At 47.7% G+C, this 24,031-nt stretch overlaps 1 protein-coding gene across 1 annotated transcript; it reads left to right on the forward strand.

Moving 5' to 3' along the window:
• Window positions 1-416: 416 nt before the first annotated feature.
• SLC22A17 (solute carrier family 22 member 17) lies at window positions 417-22,172 on the forward strand. The gene is made up of 10 exons (XM_083706805.1): window positions 417-724; window positions 1,940-2,279; window positions 3,927-4,030; window positions 9,717-9,871; window positions 11,355-11,520; window positions 13,026-13,159; window positions 14,261-14,366; window positions 15,710-15,933; window positions 18,233-18,344; window positions 20,251-22,172. Exons 2-10 carry the CDS (start codon window positions 1,950-1,952, stop codon window positions 20,564-20,566), a joined length of 1,647 nt encoding a protein of 548 aa, XP_083562931.1. The 5' UTR covers window positions 417-724; window positions 1,940-1,949; the 3' UTR covers window positions 20,567-22,172.
• The last annotated feature ends 1,859 nt before the right edge of the window (window positions 22,173-24,031 follow it).

The raw sequence follows: 24,031 nt of genomic DNA on the forward strand, positions 1-24,031 counted from the left end.
AATGATGGGGGTAGAGACGCGCCTCAGGTATACTGGGCCGAGGCCATTTAGGGCTTTAAAGGTCGGCACCAACACTTTGAATTGTGCTCGGAAACGTACTGGGATCCACCGCCAGCCAGTGTGGACAATTCTGAGTTAGACCCGCAGTGCACCTTCCTGAGAGGTCGCCCTGGGAGCCTTAGTGGCCAAAAAGCCATTTGAACCCAGATTTAGCCCAGCACTCTAACCACTGCGCCACACTGCCTTGGCAAGGCCAAACATTTCCAGGAGATCCCTTTGACCCAACCACCTGCACCGGGTTGGCCAGCGAAACCTGAGCTGAGCTAGACCCCCAAAAGAGATTCTGGAGCAGACGGGTTGCGAATAATTGGGATTCGCTGGTGCGCCAAGAGGCGCGGGGCGCATGACGCATTTGGAGAGGGAGAGAAGCGCCGGCGGCGGCGCCGCGGATCGCGCTCTCGCCCTTGGCCGGTCTCCCTGCCCGGCTGGAGGTTGCGGGGCGGAGCGGGCTGTGCCGGGGGACGCGGCCGTGTGGGGCGGAGGCAGCCTCGCTCCGCCCCGGCCTGCGTCGCCCCCTTGCGCGATCCCAGCCTCCGGAGGCGCACGGAGCCCGATCTCGGGGCGCAGCGTGTCCCCCCCGGCCGCCTCCGCCGCTCCAGCCCCCTTCTTCGCCCATGGGGACCCTCCCGGAGCGCGGACACCCGCCCTCGCCCCGCGCCTGGTGGTGAGTCTGGGCACCCGGGGCGCCCGTCCTTTGTCTCCCTTTCTCTCCCTCTTTCCTCTGCGCGCCCCCCTCTCCATGCCTTCTCAGGCCTCATCCATCCATCCACCCTTCTCTCTTTTCTCCCCCAAGACTTCTACTGCCCCCCCCCAATGTCCCGCCTCGCTCTCCCTCTCCCTATTTTTTCTTTCTCTCCGCCTCCCTGGGACCCGGAATGCGGAAACAGGAGGCCTGCCACGGCTCTCCACGCCATGGGACCCCCCTCCCTCTCCCGGCTCCCTCCATCACCCACACCCCCTTCTCCCCTTTTTGGACCCTCCCCACCCTTCAAACACACGCAGTTATTATGAGTTTCGCTCCCTGCAGCGAAATCGGCCCCACCCACCCGATTTTTTGCCCACCTCCACCTCTGCCCCCTGTATTTGCATTTCTGTCCCCACCTTTTTCTCAAGGGGTTGGGTCTTATGGGGGCTCCCCATGCCGCCTCACTCCTTTAATCCGCAGGACAACGCTGCAAAGTAGGTTAGGCTAAGAGGTGGGTGGCTGGGCTCAAGGTCACACCTTCGTGGCCAGGTGGGGATTCAAATCCAGGTGTCTCTCCCGGGTCCTAATCCGAGGACACTCTAATCCAGTGTTTCCCAACCTTGGGCTTCCAGCTGCTTTTGGACTACAATTCCCATCATCCTTGACCACTGGTCTTGCTAGCTAAGGATGATGGGAGTTGTAGTCCAAAAACAGCTGGAGGCCCAAGGTTGGGAAACGCTGCTCTAATCACTACGCAACACCACAGTGCCCGCCCCCTTCATTCAACCCATAGTTCACCCTAGACATCCCAGGGATTGAATTGGGGGTGTTCTGCATTCAAGGCACATGCTTTACCCCTGAGCAAGATAAGTGTGGATCCCTTCTCCTCCTCTGCCCCACAGTCCAGCCCCCTTGTGTGTCCTTTCCAGGCCCTCCTTATTCCTGCCACCTGCCCTTCTACCTCCCTCCCTTCCATTCCTTCTGTTTTCAGGTTCGAACCCAGGTCTTCCTGGCCATAGTCTGATGCTCGCGAACAACTGGGGTCAAAGTTTGGGGACCCCTGTTCTCGACTGAAGGCTCCTTGGTGCAGAGAGACGTTGCTGAGCGTCAACGGTTTTTTCATGGTAGCTAGATGACCCCTGGGGATCCCTTACAACTGCACGATTCTACGATCTGTTCTTTCTCTCACTGCAGACGCCGCCCCATGGATACCAGGCCCCCGACTCCGGACCCCGGGGGCCCGCGGAGGGACTTTGCGGCTTCTGACCAAGGACCCCCATCTTTTGAGGGGCTTCTGGGGCGGCTGGGGGCTGGGGGGCGAAGGCAGCGCCTCCTCCTGGCCCTGACCTGCCTGCCATGCCTCCTCCTTGGGCTCGGAGCCGGCTCGGACGCCCTCTTCACTCTGACGCCTCCACGCCACTGCCGGGATCCCAACAGCACCCAGTTCCCGGACAACGCAACCTGCTGGGACCCCCGCTGCCAGAGCTGGGAATACGGGGGCCTCCCGGCCCTCACCAACAATCCAGTGACCGAGGTGAGAGCCCCAAATCCCCTCTCGACGTTGCCACCCAGGTCCATTTCTTGGCCCCCCCACCCTCGCCGTACCCAGCAGAGGCAGAGGGGTGCAGTGGTTTTCGTGCTAGGCCAAGGAGACCTGAGTTTGAATCCCCGGGAATTTAACAGAGTGTGCTCTTGGGCCAGCCTACATTACATGGTGCTTGTGTCTGTAAAATGGATGGAGTGGGAATAACCAGTTATGCCTGTTCTTAGCTCTTTAAAGGAGGCAGACACAAACACACAAACACACACATATATATAGTGCCAGAAACTTTCTTACAGAACATGTTCCTTCACTCCTACACAAAGCAGTTAATTGGAGCCAGTCCACAAACTGGCTTTCAACGCTTGGCTCGACCTGAGTTACATGATATAATAATAATAATAATAATAATAATAATAATAATAATAATAATAATAATAATAGAAGAAGACTGCATCTGAGCCATGGTGACAGGAGTGCTCCTGAGCATGTATGGGGTATTTTCTCCCTGTTCCTGTGCTGCTGGATAGTCACTGCCAGATCCTGAAACCAGGATCGGGGAACATGGGGGTCACACTTGTAGGTCACACTTGCCCCATCCTCCCTTCCAGCTCTTTGATGTCTGCTGCCGCAAGAATGCATCCATTCAGGGCTAATTTGACCCCGGACGTCTAGGATCTCAAATTTAGATCCTCGTTCATTTGGGGGTTATTGCTAACTTTTGCAACCTGTTTTTACATGCGAGCCAAAATGCGTTGCAACTCTCTCAACTCAGAGCTGCAAATTTAAGCAAATAAGAGAAGCATTGGTAAAAAATCTGTATCGCTGATAAAGATTTTGGCATATTAAATACTGAGAAATGTGCCTATAAATGTTAATAAATATATTGGTTCTGATGGCACAAGATTAGACCTTTCCCATCAGCTGATTATAGAAACAAACCACTCACTCTTTGGGACGGGGGGAACCTGGATTTGTTTTTTGTGGGGGGTCGCGGAATCATAGAGTTAGAAGGGACCCCGAGGGCAATCTAGTCCAACCCCCTAATGTGGGGCTTGAACCCACAACCCTAAGATTAAGAGTCTCTTGCTCTACTGGCTGGTGGTCCTTTTTATTTTTATTTTAGTTACAGTTCTGGGCCTCAAAAAGGGATGCAGGTGGTGCTGTGGGTTAAACCACAGAGCCTAGAGTTTGCTGATCAGAAGGTCGGTGGTTCGAATCCCCGCAATGGGGTGAGCTCCTGTTGCTCAGTCCCTTCTCCTGCCCACCTAGCAGTTCAAAAGCACGTCAAGTGCAAGTAGATAAATAGGTACCACTCTGGCGGGAAGGTAAGCGGCATTTCCATGCGCTGCTCAGGTTCACCAGAAGCGGCTTAGTCATGCTGGCCACATGACCCGGAATATGTATGCCGGCTCCCTCAGCCAGTAAAGCGAGATGAGCGCCGCAACCCCAGAGTCGGTCACAACTGGACCTAATGGTCAGGGGTCCCTTTACCTTTATCTATGGGCCTCAAAAGCTGGAAGTGACCCGGGTCTCTCTGGACCTCTGAGAGGGGCTGAATCCACCCACCCATATTTCTGCGCTCCTATAAATGTGATTTTCTCCATTGTTCTGCTGCTTTTAATCTCTTTTTCTCTTCAGTGGTCCCTGGACTGTTTCCGTGGCTGGATTGTTCCCTTGGAGGAGCTCTGCTTCCTCCTGGGTTTTGCCGCGGGGGCGCTGCTGCTGGGACACCTGGCAGACAGGTAAGCCAGAGTGTGAGGCAGTGGGCCTGTCGATGGGGCAGCTGGCAGGGGAAGCCATTTGTCATGAAGACGATGGCATTCGCTCCCACAAGATCCATAAGGAAAGCCTGCCGGATCGGGCCAGTCGAGCACATCCATTCCAGCTTCTATCCTACATGACCAGTGCTGGATTTACGTACAGTGGTACCTCAGGTTAAGTAATTAATTCGCTCCAGAGATCCGTTCTTAACCTGAAACTGTTCTTAACCTGAAGCACCACTTTAGCTAATGGGGCCTCCTGCTGCTGCCGCCGTGCCGCCGGAGCACAATTTCTGTTCTCATCCTGAAGCAAAGTTCTTAACCTGAAGCACTGTTTCTGGGTTAGCGGAGTCTGTAACCTGTAGCGTATGTAACCTGAAGCGTATGTAACCTGAGGTACCACTGTATAAGCTAAACAAGCTATAGTTTAGGGCCCCACTCTCTTGGGGGCTCAAAAAAAATTAAAGGGAGAAGAAACTGGATCTACATTTCCAAAATATAAGATAAAAAACAAATAAAACAAAACAGACATACAGCAACAGTGTTTTACGCTATAACAAAGGCGGCATTTTTTCATCTCCGCCAAGCTAAGCAGTTGGCTCCTTACCTCTCTCGCCCTGACCTAGCCACCGTGATCCATGCGACGGTCACCTGCAGACTGGATTATTGTAACTCGCTCTACGTGGGGCTGCCCTTGAGACTGACCCAGAAACTCCAGCGGGTGCAGAATGCCACGGCGAGACGCCTTACGGGGTCTTCGCTGCGAGACCACATTCACCCGGTGCTATACTAGCTGCACTGGCTCCCGGTGGAGTACAGGATCAGGTTTAAGGTGCTGGTTTTAACCTTTAAAGCCCTATACGGCCTAGGACCCTCGTACCTACGGGACCGCCTCTCCTGGTATGCCCCACAGAGAAACCTACGGTCTGCAAATAATAACATCCTCAAGGTCCCAGGCCTCAGAGAGGTTAGGCTGGCCTCAACTAGAGCCAGGGCCTTCTCGGCTGCAGCTCCAATCTGGTGGAACGCTCTGTCACAAGAGACTAGGGCCCTGCGGGACTTGACATCTTTCCGCAGCGCCTGCAAGACAGAGTTGTTCCACCAGGCCTTTGGTCAGGGCGCAGCCTGACTCCCTCCTCTGGCAACCTGCACAGAATATTGCTTAATCGGTTGCCACTAATTTGATTTTAATTTTTATAATGAATATTTTGAATGTGTGATTATTTGATTGTTTGATTATTTGATTATTGTTAGCCGCCCTGAGCCCGGCTTCGGCTGGGGAGGGCGGGATATAAATAAAATTTATTATTATTATTATTATTATTATTATTATTATTATTATTATTATATTTGTGTTGTGTCCTATGATGTAAGTCAGGGGCCTAGCCTGCTCCCTAAAATATCACTGGTTTGTGTTGCAGTCCGATGCCAAAGGAAGGATTGGACCCTGGTTAATAAAATACACGCAAGGCTTGGCCAGCAAGACTCTGGGAGGAAGTGCGACTAATAATCCTGCCACACCCCGGCCCTGGTCCCTTCTATTAACAAAAGCACTCTTAACACAGCGTTTGCAAGAACCAATCAGATTTCCTCTGAGCATTTCGAAAAATCTCCCACGTGGGACACAGTCAGATCAGAGAAATCCTTTTAACTACCAAGAAACTATTTCCTACTTGAGCATGCATACATGGTTAAGCTAAATAAACAGGAACCAAGGACGAATGCATTTAGTACTCCCGAAAGTCATAAAAGACACATTTACCATCTCCGTGTAAACTCTGTTCCTGGCCCTTAAGATCTATCTAAAGATTAACAAAACTAACAAAAGCTACATCAAAGCTACCTTCTATCTTTATGGTCTGGTGAAGCAACTGGTCTGCGTTTCAGAATGCTTATCCGTGCCTGTCGGGTGTAGAGAAAGAAAATGGCGGAGGTGCAGAGGCTTGTGGGATTCGATCAGAAATCGTGTCAAATGACGCAAGCCCAGTCAAAGCAGTGCTTTCATCGCTGACAGAGCGGCAGGCTGCATTTTTCATAATTCCTCATAGCAATCCCACCTGACCACCACATCTTTGCTCCTTTCTATATATAGGGTGCCTACATTCTGCATGGACTGGTTGCATGGCAACATGGGCAAATGGCTTGAGATACCTATGAGGTCCATAAATTACCATATAGCATATATTCAGCACAAAAAAAACAGTGACAATTTGTTGCTGATAAAGCACAGCTGGACATATAAAGGGCCCCATTACCTTCAGTAGCTGAGGGCCTCATCTGACCTAAATCCGGCCCTGTACATGACCATGTACAGCGTTCTTTGAAAGCCATTCCAGTTGGTGACGTCACTGCCTCTTGTGGGAGTGAGTTCCACAGTTTAACTCGGCCCTGTGAGAAGCAGCACGCGCTTTTTTTGCCTCCTGAATCTCCCAGCATTCCTCTCATGGCCACCAGCTGGGGTGGCTTCAAAAGAGGATCTGACAGGTGAATGGAGGCTATAGGGCTATCGTCGGTTACTAGCTACAATAGTTATGTTCCATCTCACTTGTTGGAGGTAGCATGTCTCTGAGTGCCAGTTTTTGGGGAGCACAATGCGGAAAGAGGGCTGCTATACTCTAGTCTTGCTTTGGGAATGGGGAAAATAAAGATAGGATACCCTTCAGTGCTGGTGGTGCTGTGGGTTAAACCACAGAGGCTAGGAGTTGCCGATCAGAAGGTCGGTGGTTTGAATCCCTGTGACAGGGTGAGCTCCCATTGCTCTGTCCCAGCTCCTGCCAACCTAGCAGTTTGAAAGCATGCCAGTGCAAGTAGATAAATAGGTACCACTTCGGCGGGAAGGTAAACGGCGTTTCCATGTGCTGCTCTGGTTCCCCAGAAGCGGCTTAGTCATGCTGGCCACATGACCCGGAACCTGAACGCCGGCTCCCTCGGCCAATAAAGCGAGATGAGCACCACAACCCCAGAGTCGGCCACGACTGGACCTAATGGTCAGGGTCCCCTTACCTTTACCTTTACCCTTCAGTCAATGGATTGACGATAGGACATCACTGGTAATTTATGAACGCAGCCGCAGACTCCGTATGGATGAATACAATAACATCTGGAATGAGTTTATGCAAAATGTGGTAGGCTATCCACATTTACATAAGCACTAGGACAATAACACTATACCAATTTATACAAGAATGTCTGCGAATATCGTATATTGATTATACAATATTATATATATATATTGATTATATTTTATATATAGATATATAAAAAATTAAATTTTCTGTTTTGCAATTTAGAATACTCATTTAAACATCCTTAAAATATCAATTACTCCCCTTCTCCTCTTTCCATGGTTCATTTTGCAAATCTTAAATCCCTGCGTATTTAACATAAACTACACTATTCGGTATACCATTATTACATCCATCAAAACTTACTTACACAGTTGAATTTATCTTAACACTGCCAACGTTTTCAAGTGTACACAATTTGCCCCCATATATTCAAAAAACATTTTCCTTTTTTTTTTTACTTCTTTTTATTCATTTTCTATATCCAAACCACATAAAAACAAAAATAAACAACACACACCAAAGAAAAAAGAAAACATCAACCAAAACAAAACACATGAACAAACCAGAAGACAAACATTAATTAACAACAAATTGACTTCCCTCCATCTCGGTTTTGGGTTATGTAAATATTAAATCCATTCTGCAGTTTTTCATTTTATATCGTCTACACATCACAAGGGTTATATTAAACCTACTGTGATCTTTATATCTCTAGAATTTGTTTCCATATATGTTATGAATTTGGTCCAATCGTCAATAAGCTTTGTACCTTTTTGCTGTCTGATGTTCTAAAACATTTTCCAATCTTCTCTAAACGTATGTTCTTCTTGTTCTCTTATTCTGTATGTTAGGTCCGCAAGCTGCGCATATTCTGTCTGCTTAAGTTGCCGCTCTTCTTTAGTTGGGACCTCCCTCGTTTTCCATTTGAGGGCTAACGAAACACGGTCCGCAGAAGTGGCATACATAAATAACCTTTTCTCATTTATTTATTGCATATTCTCTCTTTTATGTGTATGTTTGTGGTGGTTGTTTTACACCCTCTCACTTTTCCTCCCCCCCCCCCCCCCGGTATCTCTTTATTTCTTTTAACTGAAATCACCTTAATAAATTATAAATATTTTAAAAAATCTGCTTTGGGGCTTCTCCTTGGGGCGTCTGGTGAGAACAGGATGGTGGGCTAGAGATGGAATCCCCTTTTGGCCTGTGATCCAGCAGCCAGCCTCTTCTTAATGGTTGCTGCTGGCATCCTTCAGTCTCAATGGAGTGCGCCTTCGGGGGTGAAGTCAGACTGCTGCGTTAGCAGCCCCAGAGTGACCCCCCCAGGGCCCCAGCCTGAGCGGTGGAAGTCCTGGGCTCCCCAGATGACAAGACCCCCATCTCAGTCTTGCTGGTGTAGCACAAGGAAAAGCAGAGCGAGACCTTCGGCGCCATCTTGGCTGCAGGAGTTGCCGGAAAGAGGCCTACCAGGCGCCATCCATCCCCCTTAGGGACTCAGCACAGGATTTCATTTTCCCCCATTTCATTTCACTTCTAATTTGTGCCCCGCCTTTCTGTATTACAGTGGTACCTCGGGTTACATATGCTTCAGGTTACATACGCTTCAGGTTACAGACTCCGCTAACCCAGAAATAGTACCTCGGGTTAAGAACTTTGATTCAGGGTGAGAACACAAATCGTGCTCCAGTGGCGGCAGCAGGAGGCCCCATTAGCTAAAGTGGTGGTTCAGGTTAAGAACAGTTTCTGGTTAAGAACAGACCTCCGGAACAAATTAAGTACTTAACCTGAGATACCAGTGTACTCTGCACAAGGCGGTTTGCAAGCTGAAGAAACAACAAAATAAGACAGCAAAAAAATCACACCCGTAACAACAATCTGATCCGGTCGGTTCAAAAAAAGTCATAATAAAAACATAACTTTAAAATGAATGACTTAAACCAAACAATGCAATATTCAATAACCCATTCAAATATAGGAAAAAGTAAAATTAAATATCAGCAAGTAATAATCGAACGGTTTACAATAAAGACCCAGAATACAAAAATTACTAAACTACGATCAATAAAAATAACGGCAAGTCACAGTGCATGAAATACAGTCGTGCCTTGGATCCTGAACGCCTCGTGAGTCAAACGTTTTGGCTCCCAAATGCTGCAAACTGTTCCAGTTTGCGAACGTTCTTTGGAACCTGATTGTCTGATGGGGCTTCTGCGGCTTCCGATTGGCTGCAGGAGCTTCTTACAGCCAATCGGAAGCCTCGCTTTGGTTTCCAAACATTTTGGTAGTCAAATGGACTTCTGGAACGGCTTCCGAGGTACGACTGTACCACAAAATATACAAAACCATTTAAAAGGATCAAACTGAGAAACGAGGACACACAACTTACAATTAAAAAATAAATAAATCTCCGAACCTTGATGAAAATAATTATAAAAAATCCCTGAGCCTGGATTTGCATAGGGTTTACTGCTTCCTCAAGAAAGTCACAAAGCTGACTTTTTTATCCAGACCTTTGTGGAAGACTCGGAGAAGCTTGGGCTAGGAAGGAGAGAAAGAAGAAATGGCAGAGCAACCTCTCACCCTCTTTGTCTTTTCATCCACAGCGTGGGGCGGCGCGGGACACTCCTCCTGGCCCTGGCCCTGGGTTGCCCTGCGGGCGTCTTGGCTGCCTTTGCCGCCTCGCCCTCCGTCTTCATGTTGGGCCGTTGCCTCTGGGGGGCGATGCTGGGGGGCATGCAGCTCTCCCTCTACCTTAGCCGTGAGTATCCTCTCCTACGTTGTGCAAGCGAATCCATCGGTTGGGAGGGTTCCTCCATTGCAGGCTGCAGCGTAGGAAACACAAGACGCTGCCTTATGCTGAATCAAGTCATTGATGCACCTAGCTTGGTGTTTCTCTAAATGGGTGCTGTGGTCCCGTGGGGGACGGTGGGTTTCACTAGGGGGGTGCGAAGAGGAAACGGGCAGGAGGTGTAAATGACCATCCGACTTGACAGCCTGCCGGCGCTGAATCCAGCTTTGTTTGGTTGCGTTAATTAAAACGAATCATTTTTGTTGCATTCATTCAGTAGTTTTAATTGGGGATTGAATGAAGGTGGAATGGATTGTTGGGACGCGGGTGGCGCTGTGGTCTAAACCACTGAGCCTCTTGGGCTTGTCGATCGGAAGGTCGGCAGTTCGAATCCCCGTGACGGGGTGAGCTCCCGTTGCTCTGCCCCAGCTCCTGCCAACCTAGCAGTTCGAAAGCACACCAGTGCAAGTAGATAAATAGGTACCACTGCGGCGGGAAGGTAAACGGCATTTCCGTGTGCTCTGGTTTTCATCACGGTTTCATTCGGAAACCAAAGCGCAGCTTCTGATTGGCTGCAGGAAGCTCCTGCAGCCAATCGGAAGCCCTGTCGGACGTTCAGGTTCCGAAAAGTGGAACACTCACTTCCAGGTTTTGATCGTTCGGGAGCCAAGGCGTTTGAGATCCAAGACTGTACTTAGTCTTGCTCTTTTACTTAGCTTGAGGGCCACGGTTCCCAACAATTTGATTTTTAAGGGGGAAAATTTGAGAATGAGTTATTAACAGTTGATGGCGATTTAGGCTTCCTCCACGTGGCCTTTTAGGCTTCCTTCCTTCACTTTTTGAATAATAAGAATTATATGTCATGGGGGGGTGCACCAGGATTTTAGAGATACTTAGGTGGAGCATACTAGGGACGTGGGTGGCGCTGTGGGTTAAACCACAGAGCCTAGGGCTTGCAGAAAAGAAGGTCTGCGGTTCGAATCCCCGCAATGGGGTGAGCTCCCGTTGCTCAGTCCCTGCTCCTGCCAACCTAGCAGTTCGAAAGCACGTCAAAGTGCTTTCTTTGGTACCACTCCAGAGGGAAGGTAAACGGCATTTCTGTGCGCTGCTCTGGTTCATCAGAAGCAGCTTAGTCATGCTGGCCACATGACTAAGCTGTATGCCGGCTCCCTCGGCCAATAAAGCGAGATGAGCGCCGCAACCCCAGAGTCGTCCACGACTAGACCTAATGGTCAGGGGTCCCTTTACCTAGGTGGGGCATGGCCCAAAAAAGGTTGGGCACCACTGTTTTAGGGAGTTTCGGTGATGTTTTCGTCTGGCATTTTCATTGTTTTCCATGTCAACCGCCACTCTGTTACCCCCGGAAAATATTTAATTGCAGCTTAGAAATTTGCCCCCCGTCATTTTCTCCTGGCCATGTCTTGACTCGCCCACTGCCCCTCTTCCTTTCCAGGCTTGGAGCTGTGCTGTCCCCCCCAGCGGCTGCCCGTGACCATGGCGGCAGACCTCCTCATGGTCGGGGGGCACTTCCTTCTTCTGGGGCTGGCATTGGCGTGTGGAGGTTGGAGGGTCTTGCAGGGCGTCATGGCGGCTGGGCTGGGCCTCTGCCTCCTCTATGGGTAAGTTGTGGCCGCATCGCTGAAACCTCTCGCCAAAACCAAGCAGAAGGCCTTGGGGGGGGGGGAATAATATTTTTATTAGTTTTCAATTACAATAATGTAATAATAGCCTCATTATAAGAATGGGATATTAGCTCCGCCCAAGGCATGAAGGAGAACAGCAACAACTGGGAAAAGGTAAACATAATATTTTACAAGGACAAAAAAGAAACATCACGGACAGGCTATAGTTTGAACTCTTCACCTGTAGATTTATAAATCATTTAATGTGTCAATACAAATGGAAGTCGTTAATATTGCGGTTGTTGTATAGTGGTGCCTCGCAAGACGAAATTAATCCGTTCCGTGAGGCTCTTCGTATAGCGGTTTTTTCGTCTTGTGAAGCAAGCCCATTGACAGCTTAGCGGATTAGCGCTATTAGCGGTTTAGCGGCTTTTAGGGATCAGCTGATAAGCGGCTTAGTGGCTTAGGAAAAGGGGGGGGAGGGGAAAAAACCCCGCAGGAACTCGCAAGAAAATTTCGTCTTGCGAAGCAAGCCCATAGGGAAATTTGTTTTGCGAAGCGCCTCCAAAACGGAAAACCCTTTTGTCTAGCGGGTTTTCCGTCTTGCGAGGCGTTCGTCTTGCGGGGCACCACTGTATAAGGGATTTCTGTTTTGCCTGGAGTGTAATTGAAATTCATAAGATTTGGGGACGCAGAAATAAATTACATCATCAAACCACCAATTCTAGCATGCGGGGGACCACCTAAATTACATAATTTGGCATCTGAATGATTGGTATTAGTAATTGTATTATAATTTGGCGTTGTTATAATGAGGCTGAAATCCTTTTTGCTAGTTGCACCCGGCACGGGAAACTACCGCCCGGCACAATTCCAAGTGTTGGTGCTGACCTTTAAAGCTGTAAACGGCCTCAAAGGCCCAGTAGACCTGAAGGAGCATCTCCACCCCCATCGTTCAGTCTGGACACTGAGGTCCAGCTCTGAGGGCCTTCTGGTGGTTCCCTCACTGCAAGAATTAAAGTTACAGGGAACAGGCAGAGGGCCTTCTCGGTGGTGGCGCCCACCCTGTGGAACACCCTCCCATCAGATGTCAAGGAAATAAACAACTATCTGACTTTGAGAAGGCATCTGAAGGCAGCTCTGTTTAGGGAAGTTTTTAATGTTTGGTATTTTATCGCGTTTTTAATATTCTGTTGGGAGCCGCCCAGAGTGGCTGGGGAGGCCTGGCCAGATGGGCGGGGTATAAATAATAAATTGTTGTTGTTGTTGTTGTTTTCTGCAGTCTTCAGGTGAGGATTAGACCATGCAAAAAATGAATATAAAATTTTAGCTGCAGTCCATTTTCAGCTTTGTATTCTTGTTATTTAAAAAGTGTGCCCAGTCATTCTGTTGTTGCACCCATAACCTAGGTTTAAGGTGCCATTTAGCTCCTAGCTTTCATATCTCAGTTTCTAACGCTGCCTGATACCCCTGATTTCCCCCCCTGCCCCGATCCTGCTTAGGTGCCCTAGATTGTACCCAGACTCACCCCGGTGGCTCTTGGCCACTCGACGGACAGCCCAAGCCAAGGAGATCCTGATAGCCCTGGCTCAGGGCAGTGGCAGCCAGGAGTCGGAGGCTCAGGAGGCCCTGGAAGGTGAGTCTCAAAAAGAGCATGCAAAGAGGTCTTTGATCCAAAGACTTTACAGAGGGCCACCTTGGAAGAATGGCAGATGAAGGTGATAGACTACATGGGACTGGCAGAAATGACTGGCAGAATCCGAGACCAGGGAAGAGAGACGGCGGAAGAAGATTGGAAGAAATTTAAGGACTATCTTAGGAAATATTGCAAAATTAATGAATGTTAGAATGATCTTGGTTTAGAGATTAAGTGGTTTTCAGCTGTAATGATTATGTAAAAAGAAAAGAAAGGATAAAAAAGAATTAAATGGAAACTAAGGGAGAGGATTTGTTGAATTAATAATGAAATTGGAATACAGAAAGGGGAGGTATGAGGAGGTCGGGGAAGTAAGTTATAAGAAAATAAGGGAACGAAACGTTATTTGTTTTTAAATTGTTTTTAGTTTTTTGTATTTTGTCTATTTTATATATGTTATTTTTCTGTGTTTGTGTTTTGTTTTTGTTACTGTTCTTTTTTCTTTGTTTTTGTATAATTTCTAAAAAAACTTCAATAAATATCTTTTTTTAAAAAAAAAAATACTTTACAGAGGGCATGCCAATTTCTGCTTGAAGAACTGGGCTCTAGGTGAAGTGGGAAGCCTCTGCCCTCCTTGCCACCTGCCCCTTTAAAATATTTATAGAAATATATACATATCTCTCAAACCTTTATTGAGGCGGGCAATAACCAACATTAAGAAAGCAAAGGGATTTTATTTTATTTTTAAGGAAATGAAGCACATTTATTCAGATAAGTATTATAAGGCAGAGCAACATAAATGAAAGTCGCAAGAGATTATATAGGCAGCAATAAAATTAGAATTTATAGGCCTGTCACGAACTCCGAAGATGGAGGCTGCAAAATGTCTGGGGTCAATTCCCGGCGAGTTTTGAAAGGGAGAGGTGCCTTTTGATTGTCCTGGCAGATTTAATAAATGGGACTCAATGAAGACTTTGCATAGATTTTAGTAAAAGGAGCAATACAGGAGGAGAGCCGTGTGGCTGTAGCTTCTCCTCATAGGTGGAATGCCCTTTTCAACTCCTTTATTTTGTGTGTTTTCCCCTAAATCTGCTTCTGAAGAACTTGATAATGCCTGCCACCTCCCCGCTGCAGCCCAGATTTCGTTCCGGGCCATGCTGTCCTGCAGAAACATCTGGAAGAATGTTCTCATCCTCGGTTTCACTACGTAAGTCCACCTTTCTTTGTCCTGAACCAGAAAGTCTTGGCATTGGTGGGGGTCGGGGAGGTATATACGAGGGGGATCACAGAGCACCAGGTGGCTTTTAAAATAGGGATCCACTCGTTTAGAACTTTTAATCAGCCATCACCCATGCAAGGATCTAGAATGCAAATAACCATTCCAGTGGTCCTAATACCTTTCCTTTTTATAACATACAATTTCATCTCAACTTCCCTTGAGAGAAACTATGAGATTTATGCACTACCATTTACAACCTTATCAAAGCTGAGTGGATCACTCGTTGGTTGCTCTTTTTAAAATATTTTTAAAGGTATTCATCAGTTTTCCCTGTTATTTTCTCCCAACTCTACGTTTCCATGGTTTTTATATTTAAAAAACTCCTGCTGCTTTAATTTTTGTTCTTCTGTTTTCTTTTTGTTTTCCATTGGGGTGCTTTTGGTTTGGATGGATTTTCTTCCCACAAGCTGCTTTCAATATTATTAATATTAATATTATTTATTATTTATACCCCATACATCTGGCTGGGTTTCCCCAGCCACTCTGGACGGCTTACAACATATCTAAAAACATAATAAAAACATCAACCCTTAAAAACATCCCTAAACAGGGTTCTAAAAGTCAAAGAGTTGTTTATTTCCTTGACATCTGGTGGGAGGGCATTCCGCAGGGCGGACACCACCACCAAGAAGGCCCTCTGCCTGGTTTCCTATAACCTCACTTCTCACAGGGAGGGAAGCGCCAGAAGGCCCTCAGAGCTGGACCTCAGGGTCCGGGCAGACCAATGGGGGTGGAGACACTCCTTCAGCTATACTGGGTCGAGGCCATTTAGGGCTTTCAAGGTCAGCACCAACACCTTGAATTGTGCTTGGAAATGTACTGGGAGCCAATGTAGGTCTTTCAGGACCGGTGTTATATGGTCTCAGTGGCTACGCCCAGTCACCAGTCTGGCTGCCGCATTCTGGATTAGTTGTACAGTGGTACCTCGGGTTAAGTACTTAATTCGTCCCGGAGATCCGTTCTTAACCTGAAACTGTTCTTAACCTGAAGCACCACTTTAGCTAATGGGGCCTCCTGCCGCCGCCGCGCCGCTGGAGCACGATTTCTGTTCTCATCCTGAAGCAAAGTTCTTAAACTGAGGTATTATTTCTGGGTTAGCGGAGTCTGTAACATGAAGCGTATGTAACCTGAAGCATCTGTAACCCGAGGTACCACTGTAGTTTCCGGGTCACTTTTCATTCCCTCCAATCCTCCCAAAATTGGATATAAAAAACTAAAAACTAAACTGCGTTGATGTTGTTGTTGTTGTTTTCTGCATGGCACCTCTCCAGATTCATCGCCCACGCCATCTGCCACTGTTACCTGCTGGCCTGGGAATCCCTGGAGGATCCACGAGCCAACTTCTACCTCTGCTACCTGCTGTCATCCGGCAGTGCGGGCCTTGCCTGCCTCTTCTTGTGCCTCAGCGTGGACCGTTACGGACGCCGCGGGATTCTCCTCCTCACGACCACGCTGGCCGGCATCGCTTCCCTGATCCTGCTGGGCCTGGGAGAGTGTAAGTCGCATTGAGTTCCTTTTAATTTGCAATCATGGTCACGCCCAAAATGAGGATGTGTGTCACAGGCTCCTCTGCCCTTCCAGAAAGAAGCACTAGGCAGATTGCAGAGACATGGCCGCAGATCGAGGACTCAGTAGGCTGATAACAACCAGTCCTGTTTATTTTATTTCCCCCATCAAATGCAGATGGGAAGCTGACCCGAAAGTCCAGGGGTAGCATTATTATCAATTTACGATGGGGTGGAAGGTTCGCAGGCTAAGAAGGACTTGCTCACAAATTTATTGATAGCTGCACGAGTTATTATAGCTAGGAAGTGGAAGGAGCAAGCAGAATATAAGATGGAAGAATGGTATAAAGAGGTGTGGGATATAGCTATGAATGATACATTAACATGTGCCATTAAGGTAAGGCAGGAGATATATGCAGGAGAAATTCTGAGGAGATATGGAGGGTGCCTGTAGAATAAAATGGAAAGGGGTTGAAATTTTTGGAGGTTGGATAGTTGGAATGGTCTCGGTGGTGGGGTGCACATTTTTGTTCTTACGTATTCATGATTATCACTTTGTCAAAATAAAATAAAGTATCTTTTTTAAAAAATGTAGATGGAGAGGTTGCTGTTGGGCAGAAACGGCCCCCTCAGATTAGTAAAATGAAATCCAGCAAAGTGAACCTAGATCCATAGAAGTCAGAGGTAGAGTCGGTATGCAATTCCTGTAATTAGAGAGCCTGTGTTCAGTCTGTTGCCATCTAGAATGGGTCGCACCCCTTTGAAATATCACAAGTTGCAGGTGAGGAGGTACTGCTTGATCGAGGCCTGATTCTCAATGTCTTCTATGCATGTGATAATTTTTTAGCCTCTTGTGAATGAATTTAAATGTGCATTTCCTTTAGTGATGCTTTCTTTTGACATGTTTAAGATAATGAAGCTGTTGTTGTTGTTGTTAACTTAGCTGTGTTATATGTACATTCTGTAGTTAACCTCGTTTGCAATGTTTCCTTTTGAAACCTTTTAAAGATATTATCTTCTCAAGTATGTTGTGGGAGGGACACAGGTGGCGCTATGGGTTAAACCACAGAGCCTAGGACTTGCTGATCAGAAGGTCGGCGGTTCGAATCCCCGCGACGGGGTGAGCTCCCGTTGCTCGGTCCCTGCTCCTGCCAACCTAGCAGTTCGAAAGCACCTCAAAGTGCAAGTAGATAAATAGGTACCACTCTGGCAGGAAGGTAAACGGTGTTTCCGTGCGCTGCTCTGGTTCGCCAGAAGCGGCTTAGTCATGCTGGCCACATGACCCAGAAGCTGTATGCCAGCTCCCTTGGCCAATAAAGCAAGATGAGCGCCGCAACACCAGAGTTGGTCACGATTGGACCTAATGGTCAGGGGTCCCTTTACCTTTAAGTATGTTGCTTTGAATGTATACCTGACTTTCTTCAGTCGTGTTTTATTCTGCATTATTTTGTTTGATGTTTTAATGTAGGTTGTAAACCGCTTCAAGGTTTTTTTCCTTAAAAATATAACGTAGTTTAGAAATGAAATTAAGAAGAAGAACATATAAAGCCCTGTTTAGTCACACCTGTGCAGGGCTAATTAGTGTCATGTCTTTGCACGTAATTTCTATATTTCAAAGGATACATTTTTCTTGTTTTAATTTGCATATTATTATTATTCATTATTGTTATCGTCTGTTGGTAGCTTATGTATTTTTGTGTTTTCACATTTTGAACCACCATAAGAATAATGATCATACAGTAATTGGTTAGTTCCTTTATCTTGCCCAGGGCAAAAAACAACTTACATATAGATAGACAGACAGACAGAAGACCCCACATAGATATATTAAAACCAAGAGGATAAAGAAATACATTAAAAACACCCCACCCACTCCGAAAAGACCACAGATAGTTAAAGGCCAAAAGTATTATTATATACTTTTGATATACAGAGGTCCGTACTTAACCTGAAACTGTTCTTAACCTGAAGCACCACTTTAGCTAATGGGGCCTCCTGCTGGTGCCATGCCGCCGGAGCCCGATTTCTGTTCTTATCCTGAAGCAAAGTTCTTAACCTGAAGCACTATTTCTGGGTTAGCGGAGTGTGTAACCTGAAGCGTATGTAACCCAAAGCGTATGTAACCCGAGGTACCACTGTATTATATAGAGGTATAAGTGAACAGATAAGCTTCTTCTGCTTTGAGTGGAAAAATATTTGGAGCCACTTCTGCTGGTTGAGACCTCTCTTAGGGACCGGTTGGTGTCTCCTTTTCACCGTTTCTGCCCTTTCCCTTCCTCCGCGTTGCAGATCTCAACGATGCTGCGCGGAGAACCTTCTCCATCCTTGGCCTCTTCTCCTCCCACGCAGCTGGATCCCTCAGCATCTTCTTCGCCTCCGAGGTCATCCCCACCGTGATCAGGTGAGATGGAGAGAGCGAGAGGCCTCTCTCAGGCCCTTAACAAACTACAGCTCCCAGGATTCTTTGGGGGAAAGAAGCTGTACCATCATGTAAGGTGCAGCTGTGGACGGGGAGTGGTGAAACTGTGAGAAGGTGGCCCTATTTTAAAACTCCACCCTGGCAATATCTCCTTTGGTAGTTTAGTCCACCCTTCTTTCGCCAACTGCTTGGGAACAGCCGCCCTGGCCCCCATTTTTCTCTTTCATGTTTCTAGCCCTCATATTGTGGCCATTTTGTTGCTTTCCTTATTTCGCCTCCCCAGCAGCTGCAGGTGAGGAAGTGCCGTAGCCCAGTAGGGTCTAATGCAGGCGTGGCCAAACATGGCCCTCCAGCTGTTTTGGGACTACAACTCCCATCATCCCTAGCTAACAGGACCAGTGGTCAGGGATGATGGGAATTGTAGTCCCAAAACAGCTGGAGGGCCATGTTTGGCCATGCCTGGTCTAATGCCTTCTTTGAAAGGTTCCAGGTTCAGCTCCTCACATCTGAAGATAGGGCTGGGAATCCTAGATGGACCAGCAGTATATTCCTGTGTCTCTATAAATTTGTGCGGCATTGCCACACATGCACAGAATTTGGTACTCAATCAGTCAAATCTTTATTACAGTCATAGACCAGCATAAGTAGGGTGGAGCGCAATCATTTAGAATCTATAAAACATTTTTGAAAGTTAAACAGTATTAAAACAGAAGGTATATCTAAAGAACTATAAAAATCGAAAAGAAACTAAAAGAATTTGGTACTGGTATCAGGACAGAGTTCTGCTTCATGAAAACCATGCTGTCCTTTTTTAAAAAAAGTTTCTAGTCCCTGGAAAACGAGCGAGGTACCAACTAGAAAAGAATGGCAACTTAAGCTGACAGAATATGCGAAGCTTGCAGACTTAACATATAGAATAAGAGAACAAGAAGAACATACATTTAGAGAAGGTTGGAAAATGTTTATTGAATATATGGGGGCAAATTGTACAATTGAAAACTTGGCAGCATTAAGATAAATTCAACTGTGTAAGTAAGTTTTGATGGATGTAATAATGGAATGCTGAATGGTATAGTTTTGTAAAATATTCAGGGATTTATGATACGCAAAATGAACCATGGAAAGAGAAGAAGGGAAGTTCACTGATATTTTAAGGATGTTTAAATAAGTATTCTAAATTGTAAAACAGAAAATGTAATAAAAATTATGTATATATAAAATAAAATAAGTTTCTAGTCCTTAAGACTGGGAACATCGGCACATGGGCACAGCTTGCTTAACTCTCTAAAATGCCGAGAATGAGGAAAGCAGGCGAATGGCAGGAGCTGAGGTGTATTTAGGAGTCGGAATTCATCTTTCAGTGCCCTGCGTAACATTTTGTGACTAACCCAAGTAGAATGTCATGCAGAGCCCTTTGAAACTCCATAAGCCACCAAGCACTTTAGGAGCGCAAGAATTTCCATTTCCCCCTCATACTTGTTTACTCCCCTTCCTCTGGAGGTTTTTAAGCAGAGGTTGGACGGCCGTCTGGCATGTTGGCTTTAGTTCAGATTCCTGCTTTTCAGGGGGCTGGGCTGGATGACCCTCAGAGTCCCTCCCAAGTCTACAATTCTATATTCTTTTTCATTCCATTTACGGCAGCCTTGGGAAAAGGACCCCCCCTTCCGCTCACAGCTCTTTCTCTAGCCTTCGCCATCCACCTGTTTTGAAGAACTTTGTTAGATAACGCAGGAGCAAGGATTAACAACATCCGCAGAGCCCTTCCTGCCGCTGGTTCAGCCTTGTCCTTGAGGTACAGGGAGCTCTGCGACCTTGGCGATAACGTCCCTATGGCAACTGGTTTCAGGATCGCGTCACCAAGGCCCTCTATCTCTGTCTCCCTCCACAGGGGCAAGGGCCTGGGCCTGATCCTGGCCGTGGCATCCCTGGGCGGCCTGAGCGCCCCTCTGCTGCGGCTGCGAGAGCAACACGGCTCTTTCCTCGAACACATCGTTCTGGCCTCCCTCAATATCCTGGCTCTCCTCTGCCTGATGCTGCTGCCTGAGAGCAAGCGGAAGGGGCTGCCCGAGGGCCTTCGCGACGGGGAACTCTACCGGAGGCCTTCGCTGCTACGCCGGGCCGGAGGAGGGGAGAGCCGGGACTCGGAAGGAGCCACCCGGCGGGACGACGTTCCTCTGCTGTCCACGCCGAACCCGGCCAGCTGATGCACCCTCTGCCGCCGCCGTACACGCGCCTTGGCTGGATCTGGACCTCCTTTGCCCGCTGCCTGGTTTGGGACTTCACTGAGGCCTCAAAAGGGCAGAAGAAGACATTGCCAAGCAGCCTCCACTTTTCTCCGTTTCGTTCTGCCGGAGAGCTGCCCTTTCCTCCGTGTCGCAGGCTGGGTGGGGGTAAACCATTAGCAACGCTGATCATTTATCTTTTTTCCTTTCTATTTTACAAACTGGCTCGCCCCCGCTCCTCGCACACACGCAGTTCAGTTGGCGATTCGGTGTGGCTCACCAGACGAGGCCCGGCCCAAGACCACACACACACCCTGACCATGCAGGCTTTCGTGGTTGGGATGGCGAACCCTCACAAAACTAGACCGCTCTGTGTGCAATAATAATAAGCTCCTAGGTACAGTATTTCCAGAAAGCCAGGTCCTTTCTCCGAATTCCCTGCCCCAAAAGAGCAGCTGTCTGCCTTGATCCCTCGTCTTGGCCGCTTCTGCAAGTGGAAATTGACAGGTGAAGCTCTGTCCAAATTGGAGAATGGGGGACCAGGGAAAGCTGCCCAGGGTGGGGTACAAATAAATTATTATTATTATTATTATTATTATTATTATTATTATTATTATTATTTCCCTGCCAGATTTCTGGCAGTCAGGTGTTAAAAGACCCAGGAGCCCTGGCAGAAATAATAGAGTGCCAGATTTAGAGAGGTGTTTCCTCACCTCTCATCAGTTTTTGTAGTTTTTTCCTTAAAATGCTTGGCTGCTCTCCAGTCTGGAAAAAACATCCGTACAGTATTGGATATTTAACCATCTTGGGGGTATAACTTGCCCCAAGATACTGAACCGTAGAGGATTCATTCGGATCAGATTGTTTCTGTTCCCATTTCACAGGTTTAGGAAACTGAGGCCAAGATGGAACGTTTAGGGGCCAGTTTCAAAGTCAGGGTCAGAGCTTTCAACCTATGCACTACATTCAGTCGTCGTTTTGATAGCACATCTCCATGTACAAAGGGCTTTGAATGTCACTCTTGCCAGAGTTGACTTAACCCCAAAATGGAAGCAAGAGCCTTTTAAAAGTGGGCTGTTCTTCTCCCTGATCTTGCGAAAGATGGCTGCTCACTCAATCCCTATCCCACAATCCCCTGCTGCACTCCATGGCCATTACTCAATACTTGGTTGTCCGGATTGCCTCTTATAAGTTGGGCGGCATTTCCCCGTTTTACCATCCTGGAGAGAACAAAACCCTGTTGGATTTCTGCAAGCTGGAAACTTAATTCCTTCTCTTCCCTCCTCCCTGCCTATTTGTATACTTTATAAAGCATTGACATGCACACCACATCAGGTACAACTGGTTGTTCCACCCCTCTGGGCCCAAAGAAAATGCTAATTTTTATCACCAAGGAGGAAGGGGGGGGGGAGAGATGCCTGAATGTGGGAAGGAACAGACTGGGCCACTCCACCTGCTCTTTTGGCAACTCAAAACACAACCCACACAGGAGACTCTGGGAAGACGGTTGGCTGCTTTCTACGGGAAACAAACTACTGACTGTTAATAAGCTAAATACAAATTAAAGTGGGGGGACACTTCTTGAGAATCCTTTGCTTTGCCCCATTTATTTTGGCGGCGCTAGAAACGTTTGTCCGGGTTTCTCATGGAGTTGGGGTGCAACTGCAGCTGATGCCCTTCCTCAACGTGGAACAGCAACTGTCCCAGGACACCCCCCCCAAAATGCTAGCATTCCCCTCAAGCGCAGGTAGGGAGCCTACAGCCCTCCTGACATTTCCGCTCCTTCCCACTTCAGGCAGTATGGCCAATGGGCAGGGATGGTGGGAGTTGGGCGTTTTCAAGACCTTGGGGGTGCAGAGGCTCTGCTGCCCTAAAGCATCCTCTCCTAACCTGGGGCTGATGGGATTTGTAGTTCGAAGCATCTGGAGAGAAGGCTGCCCTGAGAGGTCCTTGCATGGAAAAGCCAACTGGGTCTCTTTTGATGCAGAGTTGCATGGCATGCCCAACAAGTTTGCTGCTCAAATGCTGGTAACAGGGCAGGTGCAAAGTTGCTGCAGAAACACATTTCCCTGTTCGATGCGCAAATGAGAGAAGTCTCCAAACTCGGCAGTAAATGGGAGCTGCTCATCTCTCGACTCGCCATGTAAAAATTATTTAAACACACCTAAGCATCTCTAGGGACGCGGGAGGCGCTATGGGTTAAACCACAGAGCCTAGGACTTGCCAATCAGAAGGTCGGCGGTTTGAATCCCCGCGACGGGGTGAGCTCCCGTTGCTCGGTCCCTGCTTCTGCCAACCTAGCAGTTTGAAAGCACATCAAAGTACAAGTAGATAAATAGGTACCACTCCGGCGGGAAGGTAAACGGTGTTTCCATGCGCTGCTCTGATTCGCCAGAAGCGGCTTAGTCATGCTGGCCACATGACCTGGAAGCCGTACGCCGGCTCCCTCGGCCAATAAAGCGAGATGAGCGCTGCAACCCCAGAGCCGGTCATGACTGGACCTAATGGTCAGGGGTCCCTTTACCTTTAAGCATCTCTACTTCAACGTCCCTGCTTTCTATCATGGTACCCGATTGTGCATTTTTTTCAGTCAGCTGTAGCAGGGGACTTCTGGCACCTCTTCCATCATTCTTCGTGCTTTCCAGAGCATGTTTTGTCCTTTCGACGTGTGAAAAGGCAGGGCTGCACTCTGACAAGACCCACATTTACAGCATCCCACAATACTCTTCCCTGCACATACCCCTTTATGGTAAAAAAATATTTGGGACACCCACCCCCCTTTTTTCTGCAACTGTTGGATCAGGACTCCTGCTCCCATCAACTCCAAGCAGTGAGTTCAGGGAAGATGGGACGGATAATCCTGTACCCCTGCAATGGTCATTTGTGTGAAAAGCTCCTGCTGCAAATAGGGGGTCCTGCTCAGCTCACTGGACAAGTTAACACACTGCCCCTCTTTCATCTCTGTTGTTGGGGCACCCAGCAATCCAGTTATGCAACATGCCGTTTTGCTGAGAAATCTGTGCTGCACTGAAGTAGGGATTTTTTTTAAACGCAGGAAAGTTCCTGCAGCAAGAAAGCATTGAGTAGGAGGTACACAAAATCTGCAGCTACATTTCTGGCAGCCACTCTGAAGACAGAAGAGCTGTTTTAGAGAAGTATGTAGACCAATAAACCAGGGGGCAGAAAGGCAACACACGGCCAAGCTCAGGCAGTAAGTTTGGGGCTTGCCTGCACAGTGGTACCTCGGGTTAAGTACTTAATTTGTTCTGGAGGTCTGTTCTTAACCTGAAACTGTTCTTAACCTGAAGCACCACTTTAGCTAATGGGGACTCCTGCTGCCGCTGCCGCACGATTTCTGTTCTCATCCTGAAGCAAAGTTCTTAACCTGAGGTAATATTTCTAGGTTAGCGTAGTCTGTAACCTGAAGCGTATGTAACCCGAGGTACC

The sequence above is a fragment of the Podarcis gaigeae genome, assembly GCF_964106915.1.
Source record: "Podarcis gaigeae genome assembly, chromosome: 13".
NCBI classification, from domain to species: Eukaryota; Metazoa; Chordata; class Lepidosauria; order Squamata; family Lacertidae; genus Podarcis; species Podarcis gaigeae.

Excerpts from the sequence above, each read along its gene's own strand:
- SLC22A17 (XM_083706805.1), top strand. The coding sequence starts at position 1,950 with ATGGATACCAGGCCCCCGACTCCGGACCCCGGGGGCCCGCGGAGGGAC. Across the intron at positions 2,280-3,926 it reads CCAACAATCCAGTGACCGAG|TGGTCCCTGGACTGTTTCCG; the intron begins GTGAGAGCCCCA and ends TTTTCTCTTCAG. Across the intron at positions 11,521-13,025 it reads GGCCTCTGCCTCCTCTATGG|GTGCCCTAGATTGTACCCAG; the intron begins GTAAGTTGTGGC and ends GATCCTGCTTAG.